Here is a 24,356-nt window from a genome sequence, read left to right on the forward strand (position 1 = left end):
GGGTTACAGCTACACTCTGTCCCCACAAGTGGTTTTTGTGGGTAGCAACAGGAAATTTTTACAACCATACATAGGTGAGCTTATAATGTAGGAATGTAGGCCAGAGGGGAAAAATACTCAAGCCAGATGTGGTATAACGTGTGTACTCTTGACCACTAGGGAGACTGAGGCAGGAGGATCACTTGAGCTCATGAGTTCAAAGCCAACATGGGCAACAAACCAGGTCCCAAATAAAAGTCCAAAGCTGTACTTGTCAATAGTCAGGGATTACTAGAAGGGCGGAGCCCTACACAGTAGATACCCAACAGTGCCATGTGCAGCAGGATGTAGGGGCAGTGTGGATGGAACAACAGGTAGAGACCAACTCCTAAGAGCAGGCATGAACCCCCCCATCACAGAACCCCTGCAGCCACAGCAGTCTCAAAAATAATTAGGCTAGTGCCCTTTAAGAGGCCAAAGCGGCACCTAATACACTTTGGGAAAGTTTTCATTTACAACATACTGAGCAATCCACTTAGTAGGGCATCTTCCCCCACAATACCCATACTGGCACTGGTGCACAATTTTTTTTTTTTTTCTTTTTTGAGACAGGATCATGTGGGCCATGCTGGCTTTGAACTCATAATGTTCTTGTCTCTGCCTCCAGTGGGTTGGGGCTCCCTCTGCAGCTCAGGTTCTTAAGTGCTGGGATTACAGGCATGCAAATACACCACCATTCAGGCTATTTGGTTTAGTTTCTTTTTTTGTTGGGTTGTTTGTTTTGAGACAGAGTTTCTCTGTGTAGCTTTGGCTGTACAGGAACTCACTTTGTAGACCAGACAGGCCTCAAACACAAAGATCTGCCTACCTCTGCCTCCAGAGTGCTAGGATTAAAGATGTGTACTACCACCTCCCAGCTAGTTCATAGTTGTTACTCTCTACATACATTCTTCCAAGAATCCAGTGTAAAGACCAGAAAATGTCATCCCACCCTAAAAAGCACTTGTGAATAACTCACTTTTATGCTATTATTTTCAAGACTGTTCAAAGGCTCAAAGGGAACCAATGAGAAAACAAGACAGAAGAGCACAAGTATTGTAGCATGTGTGAGAACAGGAAGGCCCGGCTTCTCTGGCATTGGTACCTGAATGGCTTCCATGTGGGCCCTTTTCATAGGCAATACCCCAGTACCTACCCCCATGAGAACAAGGGCCTCTGCTTTGGCCTCCTCTGTCTGGGGAAGATGAAGGTTCATTTCATCCCCATCAAAGTCTGCGTTGTAGGGGGTGCAGACACATTCATTGAATCTGAAGGTCCGGTGGGGCTTGACCCTGGCCTGTAGAATACCAAAACAAAATATGAGCACAAAAGCTTCCCTGTTTCAAGCCATGAGGAAAAAACAAACATTGCCTAGAAAACTAGGCACTTTAAGGAAGTAAACTTCTATTTCTTCTGTTGTGGTTAACACAAATCACTGGTAGATTTAGTCAAGCAAGCCAAATTTAATATGAGGCAACACCAGAGACAATGTGTACAGTCCACACTCAAGTATTAATAAAGTTTCCTACCGAGTCTATAACAGGGGAAGCTTCAAAGTCATGCTGCCCCTAAGCCTGTGGCACTCAACACTCTGCAAGAGACCCACTGTGCAAGTCTCTTCAGCATTTTAGGTGCTAAGTTTCCTTTCTTTCCTTTTCTTTTTTGTTTGTTTTTTTTGTTTTTTCAAGTCAGGGTTTCTCTGTTTAACAGTCCTAGCTGTCCTGGAACTTACACCATAGACCAGACTGGCCTCAAACTCAGAGATCCACCTGCCTCTGCCTCTGCCTCTGCCTCCCAAGTGTTGGGATTAAAGGCACGCACCACCACCACCTGGCTTTAGTTGCTAACTTAACAGGCAAAAGCAAACCAAATCAATTTTTTGCCTATTTTACATAAAGCTTTGTACACAACACACATATTTTCCTTTGCCAAATGAAATCATTCCAGGGATTTTCACTCCAACTCTCAATTAGATTTGTGCCACAGTAATGTTGTGTATGAACCTTATACCTCACATCTTAAAAACACTGAAGGAAGGGCTGGAGATGGTTCTGATGTTAGAAGCACTTGCTACTCCAGAGCACTTCCAGTTTGCTTCTCAGCACCCATTTTAGGCCTCTCACAACTGCCTACAATTCCAGTCCAGGGGATCCCATGCCCTCTTCGGGTCTCTACACTTTCCTGCACACATGTGGCATACATCAGACACACCCACCCACACATACGTATACATAAAATGAAGATGAAATCAAGTCAAAATCCAAGTTTTACTCCTGACAACCTGACTTTGATCTCGGGGAGGAAGAGAATCAATTTCTGCAACTTGTTCTCTAACTGCACATGCCCATCATGGCATGAATGCAAACACACACTAAATTTAAAGGTTAAAACCAGTTTTATCTAAACAGAAAGGGAAATAGAAAGTTCAAAGTTACAAAACTTTGAGAGTTCCAGCAATTTTAACTTTACTCCTTCGGAATTCAGCTCAGAGTAGACCCTGTAAGTTCCCACTCAGTGGGTACTAAGAGTAGCAACCTCACACTCACCAGATGGGCCATGATGCTCAGTTTGTGCAGCGAGGGCTGCCGGTTGAACAACACCACATCTCCGTCTATCAGGTGTCTCTCTACGATGTCGCCGAACTTGAGCTCCTGAGCCATCTTTTCCCGGTTTCCATACTTCAGGAACCTGAGAGTACAGGACACACACACACATATCTCTGAACCAAGTTCTCTCGACACATTTCTCCCACTCAGATCAGAAACTGATGCCTATGACACTTAAACTAATCTAAGACGCTACAAACTTACCGACTTATATGAGACAAGATCTCCCCATGTAGCCCAGGCTGACCTGGAGCCTCCTGCATTAGCCTTCCAAATGCTGGGACAACAGACATGTGCCACCATACCTGGCCCCATTTTCTTTTCTTTTTTTGAGATAGGGTTTCTTTGTACAGCCCTGGCTGTCCTGGAACTCACTCTGTAGACCAGGCTGGCCTTGAGCTCACAGAGATCTACCTGCCTCTGCCTCCTGAGGGCTGGGATTAAAGGTGTGGGCCACCACCACCCAGCGAGACCCTATTTTTAATAATAGGGTGCTGAGAACTGGAGGTACAGTTCAGCAGTACACAAGGTGTTTGATTAGCATCCTGAAAGCCCTGGATTCAGTCTACAGATCCAGGAGAAATGGATGTTAAAATATGAAAGTATTTGTTTTAGAATCGTAGAACTACAGTAATATTCTTTCTTCTATGGGATCCTTAAAACCCTCATGACATAAGCCACTGGTGGTCACCTCACCTGGCTGTCAAGCCAGACTTGGTGAAATGAGCACCAATGAGAGATCCTTAAGAACCCAGTGACACAGAAAACAAGCTGTTCGTATCTCAAGCTGAGTCTATGTATCTAGGTCTAATAATGTCCCATGTAAGAGAACAATACTTCATGCATATGCAGTGATAAGAGACAATGATAGACACAGGACTACTCAATTTAAACATCTACATTCTACACGCCAAAATGCCCGTCAGTGTATCTAGAATGCATTCCATGGTTCTGGTGAACAGTACCGTCAGGCACGTTAATCCCACACAACAGGGAAAGCATTACCTTTTCATCTGCATGTGTCTCTGCTGGATGAAATTGGCTCCTGGGTGAACATCAGGGCCATTTCGAACCAATTTCCTCAAAAAATTGATGTTTGCTTTGTTCACCTACAGGACCGTGATAAAAACACAGTAAGACAGTTTCCTGTCTATAAGCTAGCCAACAGTACTCAGTTGTTCACAGCATAGGGTCTAATGACAGAGAGCTACCACGGGGCAGCTGTGGCCCCCAGTCGTGACTGAAGTTGCAGGAACAGCAAACTGGCAGACAGCAGCCTAGATCTAAAGAGGCTTGGCTAAGTCTTTATCAGTCTCTAATCTCCCTATATGTACTTTACTGCACAGTACTGTGAATGCAATCTGTGGCAACTTCATCTGTCAATTTTCACCAGGCTCTAAGGCTTAAAAGATATGGCAGCAGTACCATGGGCTGTTGTCTGCTCCAACCATGCTCTGTAACTTCTTGGTCAATGGTTTAATGGGAAAGAATTCTTCTTTCAAATGAGGATACTTGGAACAGGTTTATGACAAGCATTGATGATCCATATTGTCTATAAACCTCAGGTATGCAGCTAATCAGCAAGCTTTTATTACCAGGCACTACGGTGGTCTAAGTCGCTATATGGAGCTTAGGGTTGGGGAGCACTGTATCCACCATCTTATACTCAGAGTATGAACTGAATGCAGATGGTTGCAGGCTTTCTCACTGTAACCATCATCTTATACTCAGAGTATGAACTGAATGCAGACTGCCGCAGGCTTTCTCATTGTATCCACTAGAGTATGAACTGAATGCAGACTGCCGCAGGCTTTCTCACTGTATCCACTAGAGTATGAACTGAATGCAGACTGCCGCAGGCTTTCTCACTGTAACCACCATCTTATACTCAGAGTGTGAACTGAATGCAGACTGCCGCAGGCTTTCTCACTGTACCCACCATCTTATACTCAGAGTATGAACTGAATGCAGACTGCCGCAGGCTTTCTCACTGTATCCACTAGAATATGAACTGAATGCAGACTGCCGCAGGCTTTCTCACTGTATCCACCATCTTATACTCACAGTATGAACTGAATGCAGACTGCTGCAGGCTTTCTGGATGAGCAGAAACAGCTTTCAAATGATCAGACTCATTTTATAGTTAAAAACTAACAACCATACCGAGAAAACTAACTAGGAAGAAGAACTGATTATTTTTATTATTTTGACAATGTTGTGACCAGAAGTTTCTGGATGGCTAGACTACAAAATGTATAAACACATCGGAGCACTGCTTATTTATTAAATATTTTTAAATAACACTGTTTAGGAAAATGTTTTCAGTGAAATACTGTAGAATGTGAGGATTAAACTAACAAAGGTGTTGAAAGTGTTGTCAGTAGGGAAAAAAGCTGCGGCATAGAATGTGGAATGGATGCATTCATAAACACCAAGCAAGATACAAGGGCCACTCCAAAGACAACACCCCCAAACTGCTACTCATCTCAAATGCTCCCATCACCAAAATGTACAAACCAGAATGACTAGGTGACACTGACTGAACTGATCATGGATTGAGTGGGTTTGGTGTTTGGGGAACGCCTGAGGTAGATGGGTGTGCCCTTTTGTTTTAAAACTGCTGAATGGGCTTAGGATGAGGTCAGCTGACCTCCCAGCTATGAGGCCTCAGTTTCATCTCTAGCACTGGGGAAAAAAAGAAAATTAAAATTGATAAAAACAAACAGCAGATTCTTTTGCAAATATAAAAATGTTTTCTTTTTTCATCTGCAGCTATCTCTAATTGACAGCGATATGGTAAGAGCTGGTGAGATGGCTCATTGGTTTGGTAAAAGCACTTGCCAGAAGGTTTGAGGGCCTAAGCTCCATCACTGGAACTCACTGTGGGAAGAACTGACTCCTGAAATTTGTCCTGTGACTTCCACATGCACACTCGAGGACATGTGCACTCACACTCATGCATGTGTGCACACACATACACTAAAATAAGAACAGAACACAAAGACAGTAACTTAAGTACTTTATCCACCACCCCTTTAAACACTTAAAAACCTGAGCCAGGCATGGTGGCACAAGCCTTTAATCCCAGCACTTGGGAGGCAGAGGCAGGCAGAGCTCTGTTAGTTCAAAGCCACCCTGGTCTACATAGTAAGTTCCAGGACAGACAGCTACATAGTGAGACCCTGTTTCAAAAAAACCAAACCAGAACCAAAAAACACTTTTTAAAAAAAAGGAAAGAAAAAAAGCCTATTATTGAATATAGCTATTTTACAAGAATTGTCTCCTTAGAGTAAGTGAAATTCCATGGTGTGTGGCACACGTGGTCCCAGGCTAGGTCTCTACCTTTTCAACAAACAAACAAACGAAAACCCAACAACCTCCAGCTACAGCTACGACTGCACCAGTGTAGATGTAGAGGTTGTGTGTTTAACAAAGTGGAATGGAATGAGTTGGAGAAATGGCTCAGCAGTTAAGAGCACTGGCTGATCTTCCAGAGGTCCTGAGTTCAATTCCCAGGAACCACAGTGAGGTTCACAACCACCTATAATGGGTTCTGATGCCCCCTTCTGGCATGCAGATGTATATGCAGACAGAGCACTATTTTTAAAACCAAAAAAATAAAAAATAAAAAAAAAAAAGGAATGAGATATTTTCACAAAGCTGTGTAGGTTTCTGGAGACTTGCCTCTATATGTAGCATGAAATATCAAAATGGAAACATTGGATTGGAAACAAAGAACTGGGCAGCTGAATGGTATTTACCTTCTCAGGAAAAGTTAGAATTTTGGCCACATGAACTGGCACAGCTACTTCATCAATCCGGAGGTTGGGGTCAGGTGAGATGACTGTTCGGCCAGAAAAATCCACCCTCTTCCCTGACAGATTACCTCTAAATCGACCTAAATAAATAAATAACACCATAGGTCTCATTATATGCCTCGGGCTGTTTCTGAGGATCTGAACAGACATATACTCCCTCAGTAGGTAACAATGGTAGATCTTGTCAGGAACCTACCCTGCTTCCCCTTCAGGCGCTGGACAAAGCCTCGAGTCCACTTCTTGGGGGCCATGTTGAGGGGGATGCCGGAGAGCTCACTGTTGATGTAGAGGGCACACTGCAGCTGCAGGAAATCCCAGTCCTCCATGATCATCTGCGTCTTGGCTCCTGAGATCCGGTGCTACGAGTACAGAAAGATCAGAAACAAACCTGCTCTCTGAGTTTTCTCTGAGCATTCTAGTGAGCTAACATCTCTAGATGCACACAGTGCAGATTGCACAAGTTACCGGGAAACACTGACCTTTTTAATGACATCATTTAGGAAAATGATCTCTGTCAGTTTCATTGTCAGGTCATCTTCATTGGTTCCAGACTTCAAATCGCTCACGACAGAGGGTCTGATACACAAGGGAGGCACCAAAAGTCGGGTGAGAATCAAATCAGAGGGCTTTCCAGCTTCTGGGTTCATCAGAAGTAAAGGGACATCTTCAGCGGGGATGCGCTTAAACAAATTCAGAACAACTAAGGGATTCAAGTTCTCCTATAGGAAGTAGGAAGGAAGGAAGGAGATAGGAGGTGAGTTTCCTAGGGGTTGGTAAAGTTATCCTTCCCTATGTTTGCTTTTCTGAAGACAGGATCCCATGCAGCCTCAAACTTGCTATGTGGTGGAGATTTGCCTAGGGCGAGCTAGCCAGCAAGCCCTAGGGTTCTTCCCATCTCCACTTCCCCAGGGCTGGGATTATAAGCATATACCACCACAATGGCTCCCCGACCTCATGTGGGTTCTGGATAGTCAACTGAAATCCTTTTGCAAACACCTAACCACTGATTTTGTTTTCTTTTTATTATAGTCAATTTTTTCTTAATAAGTTTATATCACCTTTGGATTAAGTTCATCAGTGTAAGTGTTATGTTGTGGAGGAGGGGAAGGGCTCACGACACTCCACCCTAGCTAAGGAGCCATTGCTAGTTTATGGCTTAGGGAAGAGAGAGCCAGTTCTCTTTAAGGGTGTGGCTCCTGGTGGGTTAACCATGTTCCAGCAGATGACCCCATACCCTTGAGATATGGGCAGCATAAATTTGACTGGTGGGTTATTTAAAAGAGAGAGAGAACATGAAGTTGGGAAGAGATAGGCAGTGGATCTGAGGGGATTTAGAGGGGAGAGTAGGGTGTGAACATGATAAAAATATATTGTATGTATGTATGAAACTCTTAGAGAATTAACAAATATATTATATTTAAAATGTTAAGCTATGAATCACTAACTTACTAAGAACTCTGCACATTACTAGAGATCTAAAAATCCTAAGAATGGAGCCAGGTATGGTGTTACACACCTTTAATCCCTGCTTTTCGAGGCAGAAGCAGGCCAGCCTGGTTTACATAGTAAGCTCCAGGACAGCCAGGACTACATAGAACAATGGTTCTCAATACTCTTGATGCTGAGACCCTTTAATACAGTTCCTCATGTTGTGGTGACCCCCCCAACCATTAAATTATTTTTTTGCAACTTCATAACTGTAATTATGCTATTGTTATGAATTGTAATGTAAACATCCGTGTTTTCTGAAGGTCTCAAGTGACCTCTGTGAAAGGGCTGTTCGACTCCTGGGGGTCAAGACCCACAGCTTGAGAACCACTGACATAGAAAGACCCTGTCTCAAAATCAAATGCACAAAAAATGGTCATTATGTGTCTTGTTTTCTACTGACTAAATTTTCTGGGGATTTTATTCACTGAATCTTACGTTTCAATAATGAAATGTTAGAAACACCTCCCTACCATCGGAGAAAACAGGGTAGGAAACCCTGAAGAGCATGAGAAATGGCAGGAAGAGAACAGAGGTCAGACCTCAGCTGAGGATCTGTCAGAGCTGGACAGGACACTGGTAAGCCAGGAAACTGAAAGGCCAGAGGACTGCAAGGTCTAGAAACCACTTACTAGAAGAGCAGTTCTCCAAGAGGACACACAGCCTGCCAGGGGCACTGGGAAGAGGAGGCTGGCAACTGCGCTCTACTCTTCACCAACCTCGGGACTTGTACTATGTGGGACATGAGTTTGAGTGCTCACTAGTCTTCTGGGGACAGACTATAATTTCTGTCCAATTCCTGAAGGACCTGTACTGCAGTGCTGCCCACAAAGGCATGGACTGGCATAGACTGGACTGGACTAAGCAGCTCCATCCACAACTGGGATATGGCAGCAGAAGCCTGTAATGCCAGGACTCAGGAGACTGAGGAGTTATGGGAATGGAAGATCTTGGGCTACACACTGGGACCCTGTCTATTCCCCCACATCCACGAGGAAAGAAAAGCACTAAAGGGAAGTACAAGCAAACAAATGGAGTTACATCCAGACTCAGAAGGACAGACATGGTATGTACTCACTCATAAGTGGATACTAGATATAAAGCAAAGGACAATCGGACTGCAACCCACAGAACCAGGGAGGCTACCTAGCAGGGGGGACACTAGGATGACTGTGGCTTATAATAAGTTTTGGTTTTACCCAAACACTGGGCAAGCTTTAGTGAAACATTTCACTATTACGGTAAGAATTTGTACTGTTATCAAGGTGATAAAATAAAATGCTGGCCATACTTTCAGGAGAGGAGGCTAAAATCTTTTTAGAATATGAACTAGCCTATAGAAAAATGTCTGCCGTAAATCAAACAGTGAAGGGGAAGATGAATAGGAATCTAACTTAAACAACTTAAGTAAAACATAGCTCTCGGAACAGATTAAGATAGGTTTCTTCTGTATCCCAGAATCTAATCAATATTTATACGTATAATTCAGCTATCATTTGGCTTAAAAGGGCTTATTGGGAAATGTTATCATTTAAACAATTTTCTACAGAGAAAATATTTTACTGTTTAAAATAACCCTGGACTTTTACATTATAACCTGTTTTTATGTTCAGGCTATCTGTGTATTATTTCTCCTGCAGTTGTACATAAAATGTTTTTACATTCAAAAAAAAGGACAAATACTATAGAATTGTATTACATGAAACATATAGAATATGCCAGGTGATGGTGGCACACGCCTTTAATCCAGCACTCAAGAGGCAAAGACAGGAGGATCTCTGTGAGTTCGAGGCCAGCCTGGGCTACAGAATGAGTTCCAGGAAAGGCGCAAAGTGACACAGAGAAACCCTGTCTCGAAAAACCAAAAAAAAGGAGAAATATATAGAATACACAAATTTATAGAGACAGAAAGATTAGACATTATCTCAAGATAGAGAAGAAAGGAATATAGAGCAATGATTTACTAAGTACAGAATCTGTTTTGTGTGATGGAAAAAACCCACAAATAGATAGTAGTATCAGGACATAATATCATGAATGTAATAAATCAATACAATTATTAATTAATTAATATCATAATATAATTATTGAATGAATACTGTGAATGTAATCAATGAATACCACAAATGTAATTAATATCATGAGTCTAATTTAAAAAATTAATTAATTAAAATAAATAAATAAATAAAGCAAGCCGGAAAAAAAAAATGGAGTTACAAGGCCAATCCCAATAAACTCAGTGCCAGACGCACACCTGCCACAGTTCCATGAAGTACTATGGGGAGCTGACAACATCATTGGGGATGGAGCATGTAGGAGGAAAAGAATGTGTACAAGTGTATGTGTATGCACATGTGTGCCCTGCATGATGTTTGAGAGGTGCAGGCAAGGGGAAGGCATGTGTTTTCAGCTCACCTGAGCCCTTCCCAGCAGTGGCTCAACCTCTTTGTTATGCTCAATGGCTGTCTCAAAGGACTGCAGGAAATTTGATACAATGGGATCCACGACTTTTTTGTTGGTCTTGTATTTTTCATGAATTATCTTCAGCAAACCACATTTCTTTACGGTACCTACAAGAATGAATTCATTTACCAAGGATTAAAAAAGTCAGGTCTTAGCTATGCTAGCTAAAGAGTAGAGTCTAATGAAACTACTACAGCAATCAAAGGAGAGAGAAACATTTTCTAGGAACAAACCAGCTGCTGCGCCCATAAGCCTAATTCACAGGGAAAAGGCTGATTCTAAAACATCCTGCAGAACCAATTCATGAAACAAGAATGGGGCAGAAGGGCTGTCACTGAGCCTCTGGGCATCCCCCTCACCGTTAAAGGCGCCACAGTAGTGACAAGTGCTCTTCTTCCGGCACTTATCTGAGATCCTCTTCTTCAGGCCCCGCTTCTGCAGGTAAGTCAGACCAGGCCTCTTCAGGAAATCTAGAAACTGCTGCTTCTCCTCCTGGGATAGCAGAATGTGGCAGCAGGTTTTGCAGATCATCTTTTAAAGGTTAAACAGAATGGAAACCAAGGTAAGAAACAAAAAAATTCCTCCCTTTTAAAACTGCCACCTCTGACTGGGCAGTGGTGGCACACGCCTTTAATCTCAGCACTCAGGAGGCAGAGGCAGGCGGATCTCTGTGAGTTCAAGGCCAGCCTGGTCTACAGAGTGAGTTCCAGGACAGCTTCACAGAGAAACCCTGTCATGAAAAAAAAAAAAATCAAGCAAACAAAACAAAAAGCCACTCTTAGAGCTACCAAAATGGATTACTGGGACAGGTGCTTTGCTGCTAAGCCAGATCATATGAGCCCAATCCCTGGGAACCACAAGTTAGGAGAAAACTGACCCCCACTGAGTGCCCACATATATATATATATACATATATATATATATATATATATATATATATATAAATAAATACACACAAAATAAATAAATGCAATAATACTGCTAACTGTCACCCCTTTGTTGTGTACACAGAGTGAATTATCATGAATCAAGACCTACACATAGAGCCAGCCCATGTTTTCAGAATGTTGGCGGTACTCAAGGCCAGATTGGCAAGATTTTGTTGCTATCTTTTTCTTTGTGCTTTTTCTATTATTTCAACTAATTATTTTTGGGCAGTGCTGAGGAATTGAACCTAGGGCCTTATGCATGCTAAGCAGGTGTTTATCAATGAACTATATCCACAGCCCTTGGTTTTGGGCACAGGGTCTTGTTATTTAGTTCAGGCTGACCTTGAACTCACGTGGTGTCTCAGGCTAGCTTCAAATTTTCAATTTTCCTGCTTCTGCCTCTCTAGCTCTGTGATTACAGGTGCACATCACCAGTACAGAGTTTTTAACAATTGGAATCTGGATTTCTGAGCCCTTATACAGCCTCAGCTGGCCTTGGACCTGGGAATTCTCCTTTTCTGCTTGAGTGCTAAGATTACAGTGTGTGTTAATCCTAGCTTAACATTATTTGCAATGAATAAACTACCATTTGTTTGTTTGTTTTCTTTTAACGTTTACTTATTCTAGTGTGATAGTGTGTGTATATCTGCACACATGCTATAGCTTACGTGTGTGTGGAGGTCAGAGGGCAGAAGGAGTCAGTTCTCTTTTAGACATCATGGGACCTGGCCATTGAACTCAGGTGGCCAGACTTGGCATCAAGTACCTTTACCCACTAAGCCATCTCCTCTGTCAGCTATTACTTCTCAAGGGAAATAAAACATTACAGAATCTGTAAGAAATTTAACATAATGCAAGATTGTGATTGTGGTAGTTTGAATGTAATTGGCACCCATAATTTCATTGGGTATGGCACTATTAGGAGGTGTGGCTTTGTTGGAGTGGTTTGTGTAGGAGGAACTGTGTCACTGTGGGGACAGGCTTTGAGGTTACGCTCAGGATTCTGCCCAGTATCTCAGTCAACTTCCTGTTGTCTGCAAGCTAAGATGTAGCCAGCATCATGTCTGCCTGCACACCACCATGCTCCCCGCCATGATGATAATGTACTGAACCTCTGAAACTCTAAGACAGCCTCAACAATTAAATGTTTTCTTTATAAGAGTTGACTTGGATATGGTGTCTCTTCAAAGCAATAGAAACCCTAAGACAATGATAACATGTATTTAGTATAAAAACTTCCCCCAGCTACACAGAGAAACATTCTCAGAAAAATAAAAATAAAAAACAAAAACAAACTAAAAAACTTCCCCCGACACACCCCTCCTCACTCACAGTGCCTGGTTCACTCCAGTGCCCCTGACTAAGCACTGTTGAATTCTTCCCTGCTCACCTGTAGGATGCCAATGACTGCTCTGAAGTACCCCACGTGAAAGCACGGCAGCTCTAGATCGATGTACCCGTAGTGGCCTAGACAGTCTGCCAAGTTTTTCCCACAGGTTTCACAAGGGCGGTCCTTTTCGCTTGTGCCCTTTGGAGGAAAGTATACCCAACCATTAGTGGAAAGCACAAGAAAGGGGCCCAGGGCTCACACCTCACAAACAGCTGGGCGTACAGGCAAAGGCTAGAATTCCTAATTCAGACTCAGACATGCAGGGGGAGGGGAGGGAGAGAAACTCTGGCTCCGTCCCATATGGCAAGCCACCTGATTTAGTGGGTCAACTGTCGGACACTGAGTGGGACAGAACCTTACCATCCTATGGTCAAGCACTCCATACAACAAAGGGGCATGGTTGTTGTCTTGACTGTAGAGGTTCTTACTGACGACCTGGATATGTGCCTGCTGGCGCATCTCCTCAGGGGACTTCATTCCAAAACAGATATGGCTTCTGCAATGGAAACAAACAGGGAGAAAAGGTATATCAAAGCCCATGGGTCCAGACACACACATGGAACCCACCAAAACTACCCTGCCCTTCTGACTCTCTGGACAGGCTAGTTCCACCAGACTCAAATATAATTTAACTTCTCTAGGTCTTCCTGCAAAACAATCCTTTATCTTATGGGAAACAGTTTCTATTTCCCTCATGAAATGTTATTGCTCTCCAAGGTCACGGGTGACTGGCCTAATGATGAAGAGAATAACTTTCTCATTTTACTGTTCCGCAGGCACTGGGGGTTCACCCCGCTCCCTTCCCAATCTGGAATTCCTTCCCTCTCTCTGCTGTCATGGTACTCTACACACTGAGGATTCCTCTTCTTGCTGTATACTCCTTCTTCAGTGTCATTTGTTTATTTACTTACTCCTTTAGTGTCTGCTGAAGTTTCTTCTTCCACTGCTGTCATGTAATATTGGAGCCCCACCTTATCCTGGCTCATAACCCTCCGCGTTTCTTTTCATTGCATGAGCCTCTGACTAGTTCCTTTGTACAAATGGCTATCTGCTTGCCAAATCTCTTTAGGTTAGCCACTTCTAGTCAACCAGGCATAGGCATCTTCAACACAGTGTATCTGAATTATTACGTCTATATTGAATATATATAGGCTTTCTCCATTTCATTATTTTCTAAGAAATCAACCAACAAACAGACAAAAACACAGTAAAGTAACAATTTACAAAGCCAAATAGTTTATCTAGAGATACCGTGCCACTTTGCATAAAGGACTTAACATCCTCTTAGTTTAGTATCTGTTTATGAGTGCTGGGGGGTTGGAACCAATGTCCCATGGACTGTTCATAAAAGATGCAGAGAATCAAAATGACATAGAATGGTGTAGTCTAGGGGCACAACAGGGTCTCCGCAGAAAGCTTCTTTGCAAAACTGACCTTCCAGCTGGATTCCAAGTAGGAAAGGAGCCCACACATAAGGCAATTAGAAGAATGAACATTGGAAGCAGAAGACAGATCCCTGGGTCCACCCACTCTGGGCATCGTCAAGCAACCACATGCAAGCAGCACAATGGGGCACAGACAGCTAGCTAAGGGTACAGGATGGCTCTAGTAAGGTCTAAGGGGGCGGGGCTGGGCAAGGCTTGGGAATCAGGAGAGTATGAAGTGTCAGTGTAATAGAGAGCTACTGGAAGATCCAAGTGACAGATCTAGTTTTCTTTTGAAATGAAGGGTCTTGCTATGCGGCTCCAACTAGCCTCAAACTTATAATCCTCCTGCCTTGGTCTAAGTGCTGGGATTATGGGCCTGTGCCATCACAATTGACCTCATCTGCATTCTAACAGTATCCTGGGGCTGCTGTGAGACAAAGTATTTTAAATGTATAGGGTGGGTGTGAAGTACTGGGAAGGGTGATACTGAGAACAGCTGGGGATCACCCAGGTTAGACATCTGTTCTAGTGAATGTCAACCACACACATAACAATGTCCATCTCATTTCTCTCTTACCTCCATCTCTACTCTTTTTTCGACTTTACACACTAACCCTCTTTGAATCCCCTTCTCTCCATGTCCCTACACCCATCCTCAGGTCCCCACCCCCTGTTCAGGCCATCATCATTTCCAGTCTGGATCCCTGCCATGGCCTCCCAGAACAAGGAATCTTACTCAAATGCTGTCCTGGTCAAACACTTCAAAAGTCTGACACTCCTTGCAAGACTCACACAGTGTAAGTGCCCTGCTTCACTTCTATCAGCCCACCCTGTCCCTCCAATACGCATTTTGAAAAGGCCTGGTCTGTGGTGAGCCCGGACTTATTCATTACATGTGCTCCCATGATCCCCTCTGCTTGTCTTTGAATTTGCCGCAACCATAGCTGATTTGACTACTCTCCACTAGACCAAGCAGCAAATGTTGCATTCATGCGGAATCTTAAGTGCTCAACACTGGCCTCAGAACTCTCTGGTGTTCCCTGAAATATAAATGAATGCCGGGCGGTGGTGGTGCAAGCCTTTAATCCCAGCACTCAGGAGGTAGAGGCAGGCGGATCTCTGTGAGTTGAAGGCCAGTCTGGTCTACAGAGCGAGATCCAGGAAAGGCGCAAAGCTACACAGAGAAACCCTGTCTTGAAAAACAAAACAAAAAAAAAAAAAAAAAAAAAAGAAGAAGAAAAAAAAAAGAAACATAAATGAATATGAATCTGCCTTAAAATAAAACAAAATGCCGGGCATGGTGGCGCATGCCTTTAATCCCAGCACTGGGGGGCAGAGGCAGGTGGATCTCTGTGAGTTCGAGGCCAGCCTGGTCTACAGAGTGAGTTCCAGGACAGACTCCAAAGCTACACAGAGAAACGCTGTCCGGGGGGGAAAACAAAACAAAACAAAAAACCCGAAAACTCATAAGGAGGGTCTACTGTTTAATAACTAGGCTCTGAAGCAGAAGGCCCGGAACAGCAGCTTGCATCTCAGCCTGCCGCCTAGCTGCTGTGAACCCACTTTCTAGCTGACAACCTCGGGTCAGCACACTGTCTCCTCGTGCCAGGGAAAAGTTCCTGAGAGGAGTCAGCGCGGGGCCTCGGGAGGTGGCATCCTGGCTCAGGACGCCCGTTCTGACACTGCTCGGTCCGTCCCACTTTCTCCGCCGCAGTTCAGGGACCCGGTAAGATCTGAAATCCCATCCTGGACCGTCTTTCTTCGCTCCCTTCACAACTGTCCCTCACCTGGAACACTCTGGGACCCGGGACCCCAGCCTCCACCCCCAGCCGCGTCTTACATTTTCTTAGCTACATCCGTCTCCCGGAACTGCTCCTTCACCATGGTGCCGGCTGCCGGGCGCCCTTCTCCAGGCTCGGACTACAGAAACCACTGTCGCTGCAGCTTCTCGGGCGCTTCTGGATTTAGAGCTCAGAGAGCAGCCGCTGTCCCTCGGCCACCGTAGAGCGCCGCACGTGCCGCTTCCTCTTCCGCCGCGGGAGTCTGTCAAGAGAGGCTTTGCACATGCTGCTTTGCGACCTCCCGCTACACCGCCACCTAGCGGCTCCTGCGTAAAATGCACCCAGGCCGCGTTAGTCAAAAAAAATCCTCTTTCAGGTGGGTTTCTCAAAACGTCAGAGAAGTACTGTGCTTTCTTTATTCCAAGGCAAAAAAAAAGAAGAAGAAGAAGAAGAAGAAGAAGAAGAAGAAGAAGAAGAAGAAGAAGAAGAAGAAGAAGAAGAAGAAGAAGAAGAAGAAGAAGAAGAAGAAGAAGAAGAAGAAGAAGAAGAAGAAGAAAATCAATATTTTGTGAATGAAGAACATCTAATTGTTGGAGACATTGGAAGCCAAAATTCACCCGCCAAAGGAACAGAAGAGCACCATGTGGGCAATCAAAAGAAGAAATAAGTAGCTGAAGACAAAGCTGCACACACAAGCCTCCAGTCTATAAAGTTATTTGAGGGGAAATTGTAATTTATACAAGGGCAAAATTGGACGTGTGTGTGTGTGTGTGTGTGTGTGTGTGTGTGTGTGTGTGTGTGTATTTTGTTTCCTGAGAAAGGATCTCATTATATAGTCCCGGGTGATCTTGAACTTACCATCTTTCTGCTGCCATATCCTCAGTGCTCAGATATGTCTGGCTTAAATATACATATATATATATGATTCATTTTTAATTATGTGTTTTGTAATTAGGTGCAGCAAGAAACTGCAGAATCCCACCAATCTCCATGGAGAGAAATAACAGTATATTAAAAACTGCCTGGCTACCGTAGAGGCCAGTACCCAGCTGCCAAAGCTTATTAGGTTTAATAGGGTCATATGACTGGGGTGGGGCAGCTCAGAAAAGCCAGTGGTTAGCTATGGGGCAGAGGAGACTCTGACAGATGCCATCAGGAGCCTTCAGCCAGCTGTTATGAGCTTCTGAGAAATGCTTTAAGTTTTTGTTTCTAGCAAAACCAAGCTCAGGTGGGACCCAGACCATCACCCTAAAATATTGCCATCTGAGCTGCCATTTTGGGGCCTAACGCGTATGTGCAGGCAGATGCCAGAGGTATAGTCTGATTTCCTTGTGCACACTAGCCCCTGGGGATTCCCCTTGAAATAATGCAGGATTACATTCCTTTTTACATACTGCTTCACTTTAGGCAAAGCATAACTCTTGGATCAGGAAACATTATAAGCTAATTTTGTGTAAGGACAGAGATTTGAAAAAAAATGACAATATTTTTGAGACAGGTTCTTTTCTGTGTAACCCTAGTCAGTGTGTTGGTACTTGCTTTGTAGCCCAGAGTGGCCTCAAGTTCTTGGCTACTCTTGTTCAACTTTGCGGACTGATGAGATCATAGGTGTGTGCCACCACACCGGGCTCAAATAGATGACTTCATCCTACCCCGCCCCCGCCTAGTGCTGGGAACTGAATCCGAGCCCTTGCATAATGGACAAGGTTCTACCCCTGAGCGAGCGAACTACATCCTCGGTTCTTTCAGAATTTTGATTGGAGCCAGGATACAGCCGGGCTGGTCTGCAAGTTGCTATGCAGCCCAGGGCAGGTTTCAAACTTTGATCCTGTTGTCTGACCATGCCGGGCTCAGCACATTTTTAGAGACACTCAGTCTCATAACCAAATCATAGCAGTCCCAATCCCCTCCCAATCCAATATATTGGTACACGTGGTGCCACACTTGGGAGGTGCCAACAGGAGGATCAGGAATTCAGAGTATTCTTAGTAATACAACGAATTCTTCCAGGCCTTGATGGTCTTCACCACAAAGCCCTGTTTCAAAGAATCCAAAACAACACACATGAAAAATCTTACGAAAAAATAAGCAACCATGTGCCTTGTTGCATCCGTGAAATGAAAGACTGAGTTAAGGTTTCTGCTGTTTCCCTTGGTGTAAAATGGAGATGCTGACCGAAAGGCCTTCCTTAATGGTCTTCAAGATTAACTCATCTAGAGGTAATCTTTATTTTATTTTATTTTTTTGAGTCAGAGTCTCATTACGTAGCCCCGACTGACCTAAAAATTATCTATTTAGACCCATGCTGGCCTTGATACTCAGAGATCTGCTTGCCTCAGTCTCTCACGCCCGGCTTGATGGAAGCAATTTAAACAAAGAGCCACTGAGAAGAATTTAAACAAACAACATTAAAAGTGAACTGTGCCGAGTGTGGTGGCACAAGCCTTAAAATCCCAGCACTCGGGAGGCAGAGGCTAGCAGATATACGGAGTTCGAGGTCAGCGTGGTCTACAGAACGAGTTCCAGGACATCCAGAGCTAAATAGTGAGATCCTGTCTCAAAAAAAAAAATAATAATGATAATAATACAATAAACAGGAGGGAAAAGAAGTGAATCGGAATGGAACGTGGGGCTGCGAAACCATAAATCGGGCAGGCTAGTCCTGGGGGCGTGTCTAAAGGCAGAGAGGCGTGGCTTTAGGCACTTTCAGTCAGGCATTGGCGTGGTCTGCCCCGAGGCTTTGGCCACGCCCCCGCGCCGGGCCTCGGGTCCTTCCGTGCGCGTTGATATGATTGGCCGGTAGAGCGCGATCCTCTTTTCCTCCTGTGCAGCTCGGGCACCGTAGCCATCATGGTGAGTCTCCTCGGCCTGTCGTCTCTATCCGTCGCGTATCCGCGCCATCCCTGCCATCTCGGGCCCGTCACTGGAGCCGCAGCCGTCCGGGGCCCACCCACTCCGCTCGGGCCATGTCGCACGGAGGCCAGTCGCCCGGGCCGCTGAGCCGGGGCTCGGGCCGCCGTCCACAACACGCCGGGCACTTCGGGTTGCAGGGCCTCGGGGCCGCGGAAGCTCCGGCTGGGCATGCGGGGCAGGGGAGAGGCAGGCGCTGGCGGGCCGAGGTGAAGAAGGCGCCTCCGGCTCCTGGGCCAGCGGACCCTTCGAGTAAGCTAGCAAACGTAGCGACCCAGTAGAGTTGGCGTAGCGAGCCAGTTAGAGTTGGGGTGTCTTGGGAGCATCAAAATGCTTGGAGGGGAGGCTGCCAAAACGTGGCCATGCCCAGTCTCTTTTCCTCTCTCAGAGGTAGAGTACTGTGCCCGCCACTTGCAGGCTGGTTTTCTTTTTTGCTCAAGGACTAGGCACCATTGAGAGGACTTGAACAAGAGTCTTCCAGGTCGACAGGCTAGCAAGCATTTGCAAGCTTCTGCAGATTTTAGTTGATCTCTGATAAAATTCTAGTCTGGTTAAGCTTGCTGAATGCTAGCTACTGTGGTACTTCGTCCTTTACGGAGGGTAAACGCTGGCAAAGTCATGTGTGTGTGGATAATGACTGAGGTCAGAAGAGGGTGTGAGATTCCCTTGGAACTGGAGTTTATGGGGGGTTGTGGAGCAACCTGACATTGGGTTCTGGGAACCACTGAGACTTGTTTTCCAAGCCCTTGGAAGCATTGGCTGCAGTAACTAGGGTGGTGGTATCTAATGACTGGAGGTCAGGCATCTTCAGGAAGTCCATACAACTTGAGAGATCCGAAAGTCCAGTAGAGCCGAGCTTGGGAAACCCAAATGGTAACCATAATTAAAAGTAAGCTGATGACAGAAGTCAGTGGTTCAGGGTAATTTTATGTGGTGGCTGAGGTTGCCACATGCTTTTTGGACTGAGATCCTCCCCCCTTATTTAACAGTTTGCCACCAACTCTTGTGTCTCTTGGCCACATGGCTACTACTGAATTAGCATGGCAAAGGCAAGAAATGGTTAACGTAATTTTACTAACTTGTGTGTTATCTGCAGAATGACACAGTAACGATCCGGACCAGGAAGTTCATGACTAACCGTCTGCTTCAGAGGAAACAGATGGTAAGGATAAGCCTGTCAAAGTTTGGAGTGCTGTGTTTCAATTTTGAAGTAGTTAATTATAACAAATACTAAACTTTGTACCTCTTTTCAGGTTATTGATGTTCTTCACCCTGGAAAGGCAACAGTACCAAAGACTGAAATTCGGGAGAAGCTAGCCAAAATGTACAAAACCACACCAGATGTCATCTTTGTGTTCGGATTCAGGACCCACTTTGGTGGCGGCAAAACCACTGGCTTCGGCATGATCTATGATTCTCTAGATTATGCTAAGAAGAATGAGCCCAAACACAGACTTGCAAGAGTAGGTATCTGTTTGTGCAACAGCTGCTGAAGATTTAGTTCTCTGGGTGCATGCCTGTAATTCCAGCCTGGGTTGAGACAGGATGGCCAGTTAGAAGAATTTGTTTCCCAATGTCACTGTTGTGAGTAGATAGAATGAGCAATACCAAACAGTTTGGGAACAGTAAACATATGTACTAGGAATTCTAAATGTTAATCGAGGGTTCTTTGCTTAATGCAAAGATTCCTGGTCATCTATGGGATTAAGTCTAAACTTAAACCTTTTGACTTTAAAAGACCTCTCAGTATGGTATTAAGGTACTTTTCCAAACTTAACCTCCCACCCTAGGCCATCTCCATGTAGTTTACCTGTCCTGAACTGGAACTCGGCAGCAGTCTTCCCCCACAGCCTCTGGAGTGGGTGGGGTTGCAGATGTGCTGCCACATCTGGCTAGGAAAAGTCTGGTTATTTAGTGGGCAGGCTGCAGTGTGTTACAATCCACAGACAGTGGCTTTAAAATTCTAGGGCCGAATTCCATTTAGTCCAAAACTGGTGACAAACGCCATATCTGTTGAGACAGGGTGTTGCTCTGGCTGACTTCAAGTCACAGATCAACCTGCCGCTACACCTGGCTAGATAGATTTATTAAAGTGGTGCTCTGGGAATCATTGCTGAAGAGTTGGCTGAGAGGGTATTGAAGATTCTGCCAGGAATAACCAAGGGCAGATTAATGGGTTAGGATCTCCACAGTAGGAAGGGTAGAGCTTTTAGTGTCGTCCACCCCTTCACTAGAAAAGAAGGAATTGAAAGGGAAGTCTGTTAGACAGTGTCATGGCAGCTTCAAAAGGAATGTTAGGCTGGGTGGTGGTGACACACACCTTTAATCCCAGCACTGAGGCAGATTTAGGCGAATCTCTTGAGTTCAAGGACAGCTGGAGCTAAACAGAAACCCTGTCTTGAAAAAAAAACAAACAAAAGGTATGTTTGTAAAAGCTGTTTGAAAGTCTTTTCAGTTTTTTGAGACAATGTTTCTCTTTGTAGCTTTGCGCCTTTCCTGGAACTCACTTTGTAGCCCAGGCTGGCCTCGAACTCAGAGATCTGCCTGCCTGTGCCTCCCGAGTGCTTATAGGGTGGTGAGGGATGGTACACCAGATACATATGCTCTCTCTCTCGTAGCATGGCCTCTATGAGAAGAAGAAGACCTCCCGGAAACAGCGGAAGGAGCGCAAGAACAGAATGAAGAAGGTCAGGGGCACAGCAAAGGCCAACGTTGGTGCTGGCAAAAAGGTATGGTTCCGGGAGACACAGAAGCGTCGGTGGTGGTTGAGCTTAATATTGTCTGTGAAGAGGGTTTCTTTTCTAAATAATCTTTCTCGGTGTTTTTTCTTTCCCCTCTTCTGGATTGCAGAAGGTAACGTTTTGAGAAGCTATGTAGCATAGTAGTGTCCTAGAGTAGATTGGCCCACCTCTTCTGCTCCTAGACTAGCACAATCCAACAGAAGGCCACATTGACTCAGCCATCCTAGTGGGTGCTTTCAGTGAGAATTTCCTTCTCATGCTAATTGGCATAGACACCTCAAGGGAGAGCGGATCATGTTCCTAGGGTTTCATTTTATTTTTTAACATGGGTGATGGTTTTTGAAACAGCTGGATCAATGTGGCCCATGCTTTCCAAATGTCAAACTGCTTTCCTCGCCAGTTAGCTGAGATCACAGTGATTTGAGCGATAGCTTTATACCAGCTTTGCTAGCTAGTTGTGAATAGAGGAATGGAATTAAGGTGTTGGGCTGCTGAATAATCAAGTGTTCTGTGAATTTTTTTCCCCTCTTCTACTGTCTTGGATTTCTTGTTCAGCAGAAATGAAATATCTAGCAGGTACTGAGATTGAGCACGGTGTGGGGATGTGTCACCTTCACTGAGCTGGCTTTGATGCTTTGCATGTTGGCTTCTGAACAACGATTTTCGTAGTGTGGCCTATTAAAATAAATGCCAGTCACCTGTCTTAAGTAGTAGCTTACTACCAGAAGGAAAGACTTAGATTTATTTTGGAAACTCAAAAATGCATGTTACGTGTGGGGTGGTGACTCACTGAAGGAGGTAGGTGCCCTGGTCTCCTGAACTTGTAGTTTGAGACTGGTGTTCAGGATATGGCTTCAGTGACCCATCCTCTCCAGGGTGCTACAAAGGCAGCAGATTCTCTCGGGAGCAGCATCTGCTCCAGCGTCAGCATTCTATCCTCATTAGTCTCCTACTCTTAATAGAAAACTTTGGGGTAACATACTGAGGGTATTTTCACCACATGCATTTTGAACAGAATGGGTCTCCTACTCTACTACATTTGTAACGTGCAGTGGAATTAAATTAGTAGCGTTTTAGAAATGTGCCCACAACCCCTGATGCCTACCTTTCAAGCTGCCTGCCTGAGACCATGATCAAATGGCTTCTCTATCAGTACTGTGGAATTAATGAACACTGCCCATAGAACTACATAGGTGTTGCAGGTTATACCTTTTTATTGATAGAAGTTTTGATGGTGCAGTCAGATTTGTCCCTTGAGCCAGACCTGAAGGCCATTTAACAGATTCTTTATCGAGCCACTAGGTTCAGCCTCAGTCCCTCTGGAAGGTGTTCTGGGGGCTGACACTGGGGCTAGTGATCTCACTAGCACCACCTTGGAAAATAACCAGCTCAAAAATGAGCTGTAAATAGTAATGGCCTCTGGACTGTTTTGCTTGATATTGGAATGTGGTGTTCCTTTATATGTATGCAGTGGAGCTTAAACCAACGCACCAGTAGTAATTTTTTGTTACAAATCTGTATACCTCATGGTATCCAAGATTGATGTGCTTTAAAGATTTAACAGATGTCACAAGACTTGCCTAATCATTAGAGCCCCCCCTCCCCATTAGAGTCTAAAGAGTCCCAGGTCTGGGTCCTCTGCTTAGCATAAGGCTAAGCAGAGCCAAGGGGCCTCAGCCTTGGGGACATGTCTTCCATCTACATGCTGGTATTTGACAGTGTAGGGTTAGTACCACTCTGGCATTAATGCAGTTGTGTGCCACCTTGGAGCTGTAGTAATCAGGCAAGGTGCTGTCAGAATTGGGTGATGTGAGGAATGTTCATGTACAACCACAGAACAGTCACCCGAGGTTCCTGATTGCATGTACTTTTCAGTGCAGCTAATTTTGGTGTTTGAAAAGGGACTACTAATTAACTGTCTGTTTTCCTCCTTCCCATTCCCCCTTTCCTGCCACTGATTCAGTGAGTGGAGATTGGATACAGGTATAATTCAAGCTCTTACGTAGATCACTAGACTCCTTATTACTGATGTAGTTTGAGCAAGTGTGTGAACATTTATATGTAGATTTACAAGTGTACCGTTTGTAACAGTACTAACAGTGACTGTCTACAATTTAGAGGTGTTGACTTGTTTTTGTTTCATTTCTAATTTGAATGTTAGTTTAATTTCTGGATGTTTGCATCATTTTCTTAGTTTCTGTTTTAGGTTATTAATACTTGTTTTGCATGAGTTTTTTTTTTTTTTAAGAGTTTATCTGTCTTTGAGCTTTAAAAATTCTTTCAAGGTTGTTGCTGACTAAATTTATTTTTATATTTTTGATTCACAGCCAAAGGAGTAGATCTGCGGTGATTTGATCTGCGGTGGTGTACAGACAATTTCGGGGAGAACAAATAAACTAAAAGCTTATGTGTCTGGAGTCTGCTGTTTATTGGGTATTCTTTCAGTCCACCTGCCAGTCCAGCTTTAGATGAAAGCTTGCTGTAGGGGCTTGTTCACATTCTTCCTAGCAGAGGGTGTAGAGTAACTGCGTGGGCAAAGTCTGGGACCAGTGTGATGTACCCTGTTAGCATTTGCCTTGGCCGAACCGCTTTCTGTGTCCCTACATTCCAACTTAGTTCTTTTGGTTTTTCGTAAAGATTTATTTATTATGTATGCAGTGTTCTGCCTGCGTATATGTCTACAGGCCAGAAGAGGGCACCAGATGGCTGTGAGCCACCGTGTGGTTGCTGGGAATTGAACTCAGGACCTCTGGAAGAGCAGCAAGTCTTAACCTCTGAGCCACCT

General features: G+C 44.4%; 2 protein-coding genes across 5 annotated transcripts in view; one reads left to right on the forward strand and one right to left on the reverse strand.

Annotated features, from left to right (window-relative positions):
* The window catches only part of Polr3a (RNA polymerase III subunit A), a 43,552-nt gene extending 27,402 nt beyond the window's left edge, over positions 1-16,150 (reverse strand). Inside the window, exons 1-11 of the mRNA XM_059273873.1 lie at positions 15,980-16,150; positions 13,073-13,208; positions 12,713-12,850; positions 10,753-10,924; positions 10,346-10,500; positions 6,922-7,161; positions 6,639-6,801; positions 6,386-6,522; positions 3,630-3,733; positions 2,565-2,706; positions 1,175-1,315 (exon numbers count right to left, since the gene is read on the reverse strand). Coding sequence (XP_059129856.1) covers positions 1,175-1,315; positions 2,565-2,706; positions 3,630-3,733; positions 6,386-6,522; positions 6,639-6,801; positions 6,922-7,161; positions 10,346-10,500; positions 10,753-10,924; positions 12,713-12,850; positions 13,073-13,208; positions 15,980-16,023 — 1,572 coding nt within the window. The 5' untranslated portion in view covers positions 16,024-16,150. The remainder of the gene's footprint in view (positions 1-1,174; positions 1,316-2,564; positions 2,707-3,629; positions 3,734-6,385; positions 6,523-6,638; positions 6,802-6,921; positions 7,162-10,345; positions 10,501-10,752; positions 10,925-12,712; positions 12,851-13,072; positions 13,209-15,979) is intronic.
* Positions 16,151-18,666: 2,516 nt separating this feature from the next.
* Rps24 (ribosomal protein S24) lies at positions 18,667-23,988 on the forward strand. Of its 4 annotated transcripts, none has more exons than XM_059273875.1 (7): positions 18,668-18,773; positions 19,927-19,992; positions 20,084-20,293; positions 21,449-21,559; positions 22,127-22,147; positions 23,535-23,554; positions 23,899-23,988. In XM_059273875.1, the coding sequence occupies exons 1-5, from the start codon at positions 18,771-18,773 to the stop codon at positions 22,133-22,135; spliced, it is 399 nt and encodes a 132-aa protein (XP_059129858.1). In that variant the 5' UTR covers positions 18,668-18,770; the 3' UTR covers positions 22,136-22,147; positions 23,535-23,554; positions 23,899-23,988. The 4 variants fall into 4 exon arrangements, with proteins under 4 accessions (XP_059129857.1, XP_059129858.1, XP_059129860.1 ...); XM_059273877.1 differs by having other exon boundaries at positions 22,130-22,147; XM_059273878.1 differs by lacking the exon at positions 22,127-22,147 and having other exon boundaries at positions 18,669-18,773.
* The last annotated feature ends 368 nt before the right edge of the window (positions 23,989-24,356 follow it).

The sequence above is a fragment of the Peromyscus eremicus genome, chromosome 9 (genome assembly GCF_949786415.1).
Source record: "Peromyscus eremicus chromosome 9, PerEre_H2_v1, whole genome shotgun sequence".
Classification (NCBI taxonomy): domain Eukaryota; kingdom Metazoa; phylum Chordata; class Mammalia; order Rodentia; family Cricetidae; genus Peromyscus; species Peromyscus eremicus.

Bases quoted from the DNA above. Each gene is read 5' to 3' on its own strand.
- Rps24 (XM_059273874.1), top strand. The intron at 19,993-20,083 runs GTAAGGATAAGC...ACCTCTTTTCAG, and splicing joins TGCTTCAGAGGAAACAGATG to GTTATTGATGTTCTTCACCC. The intron at 20,294-21,448 runs GTAGGTATCTGT...TCTCTCTCGTAG, and splicing joins CCAAACACAGACTTGCAAGA to CATGGCCTCTATGAGAAGAA.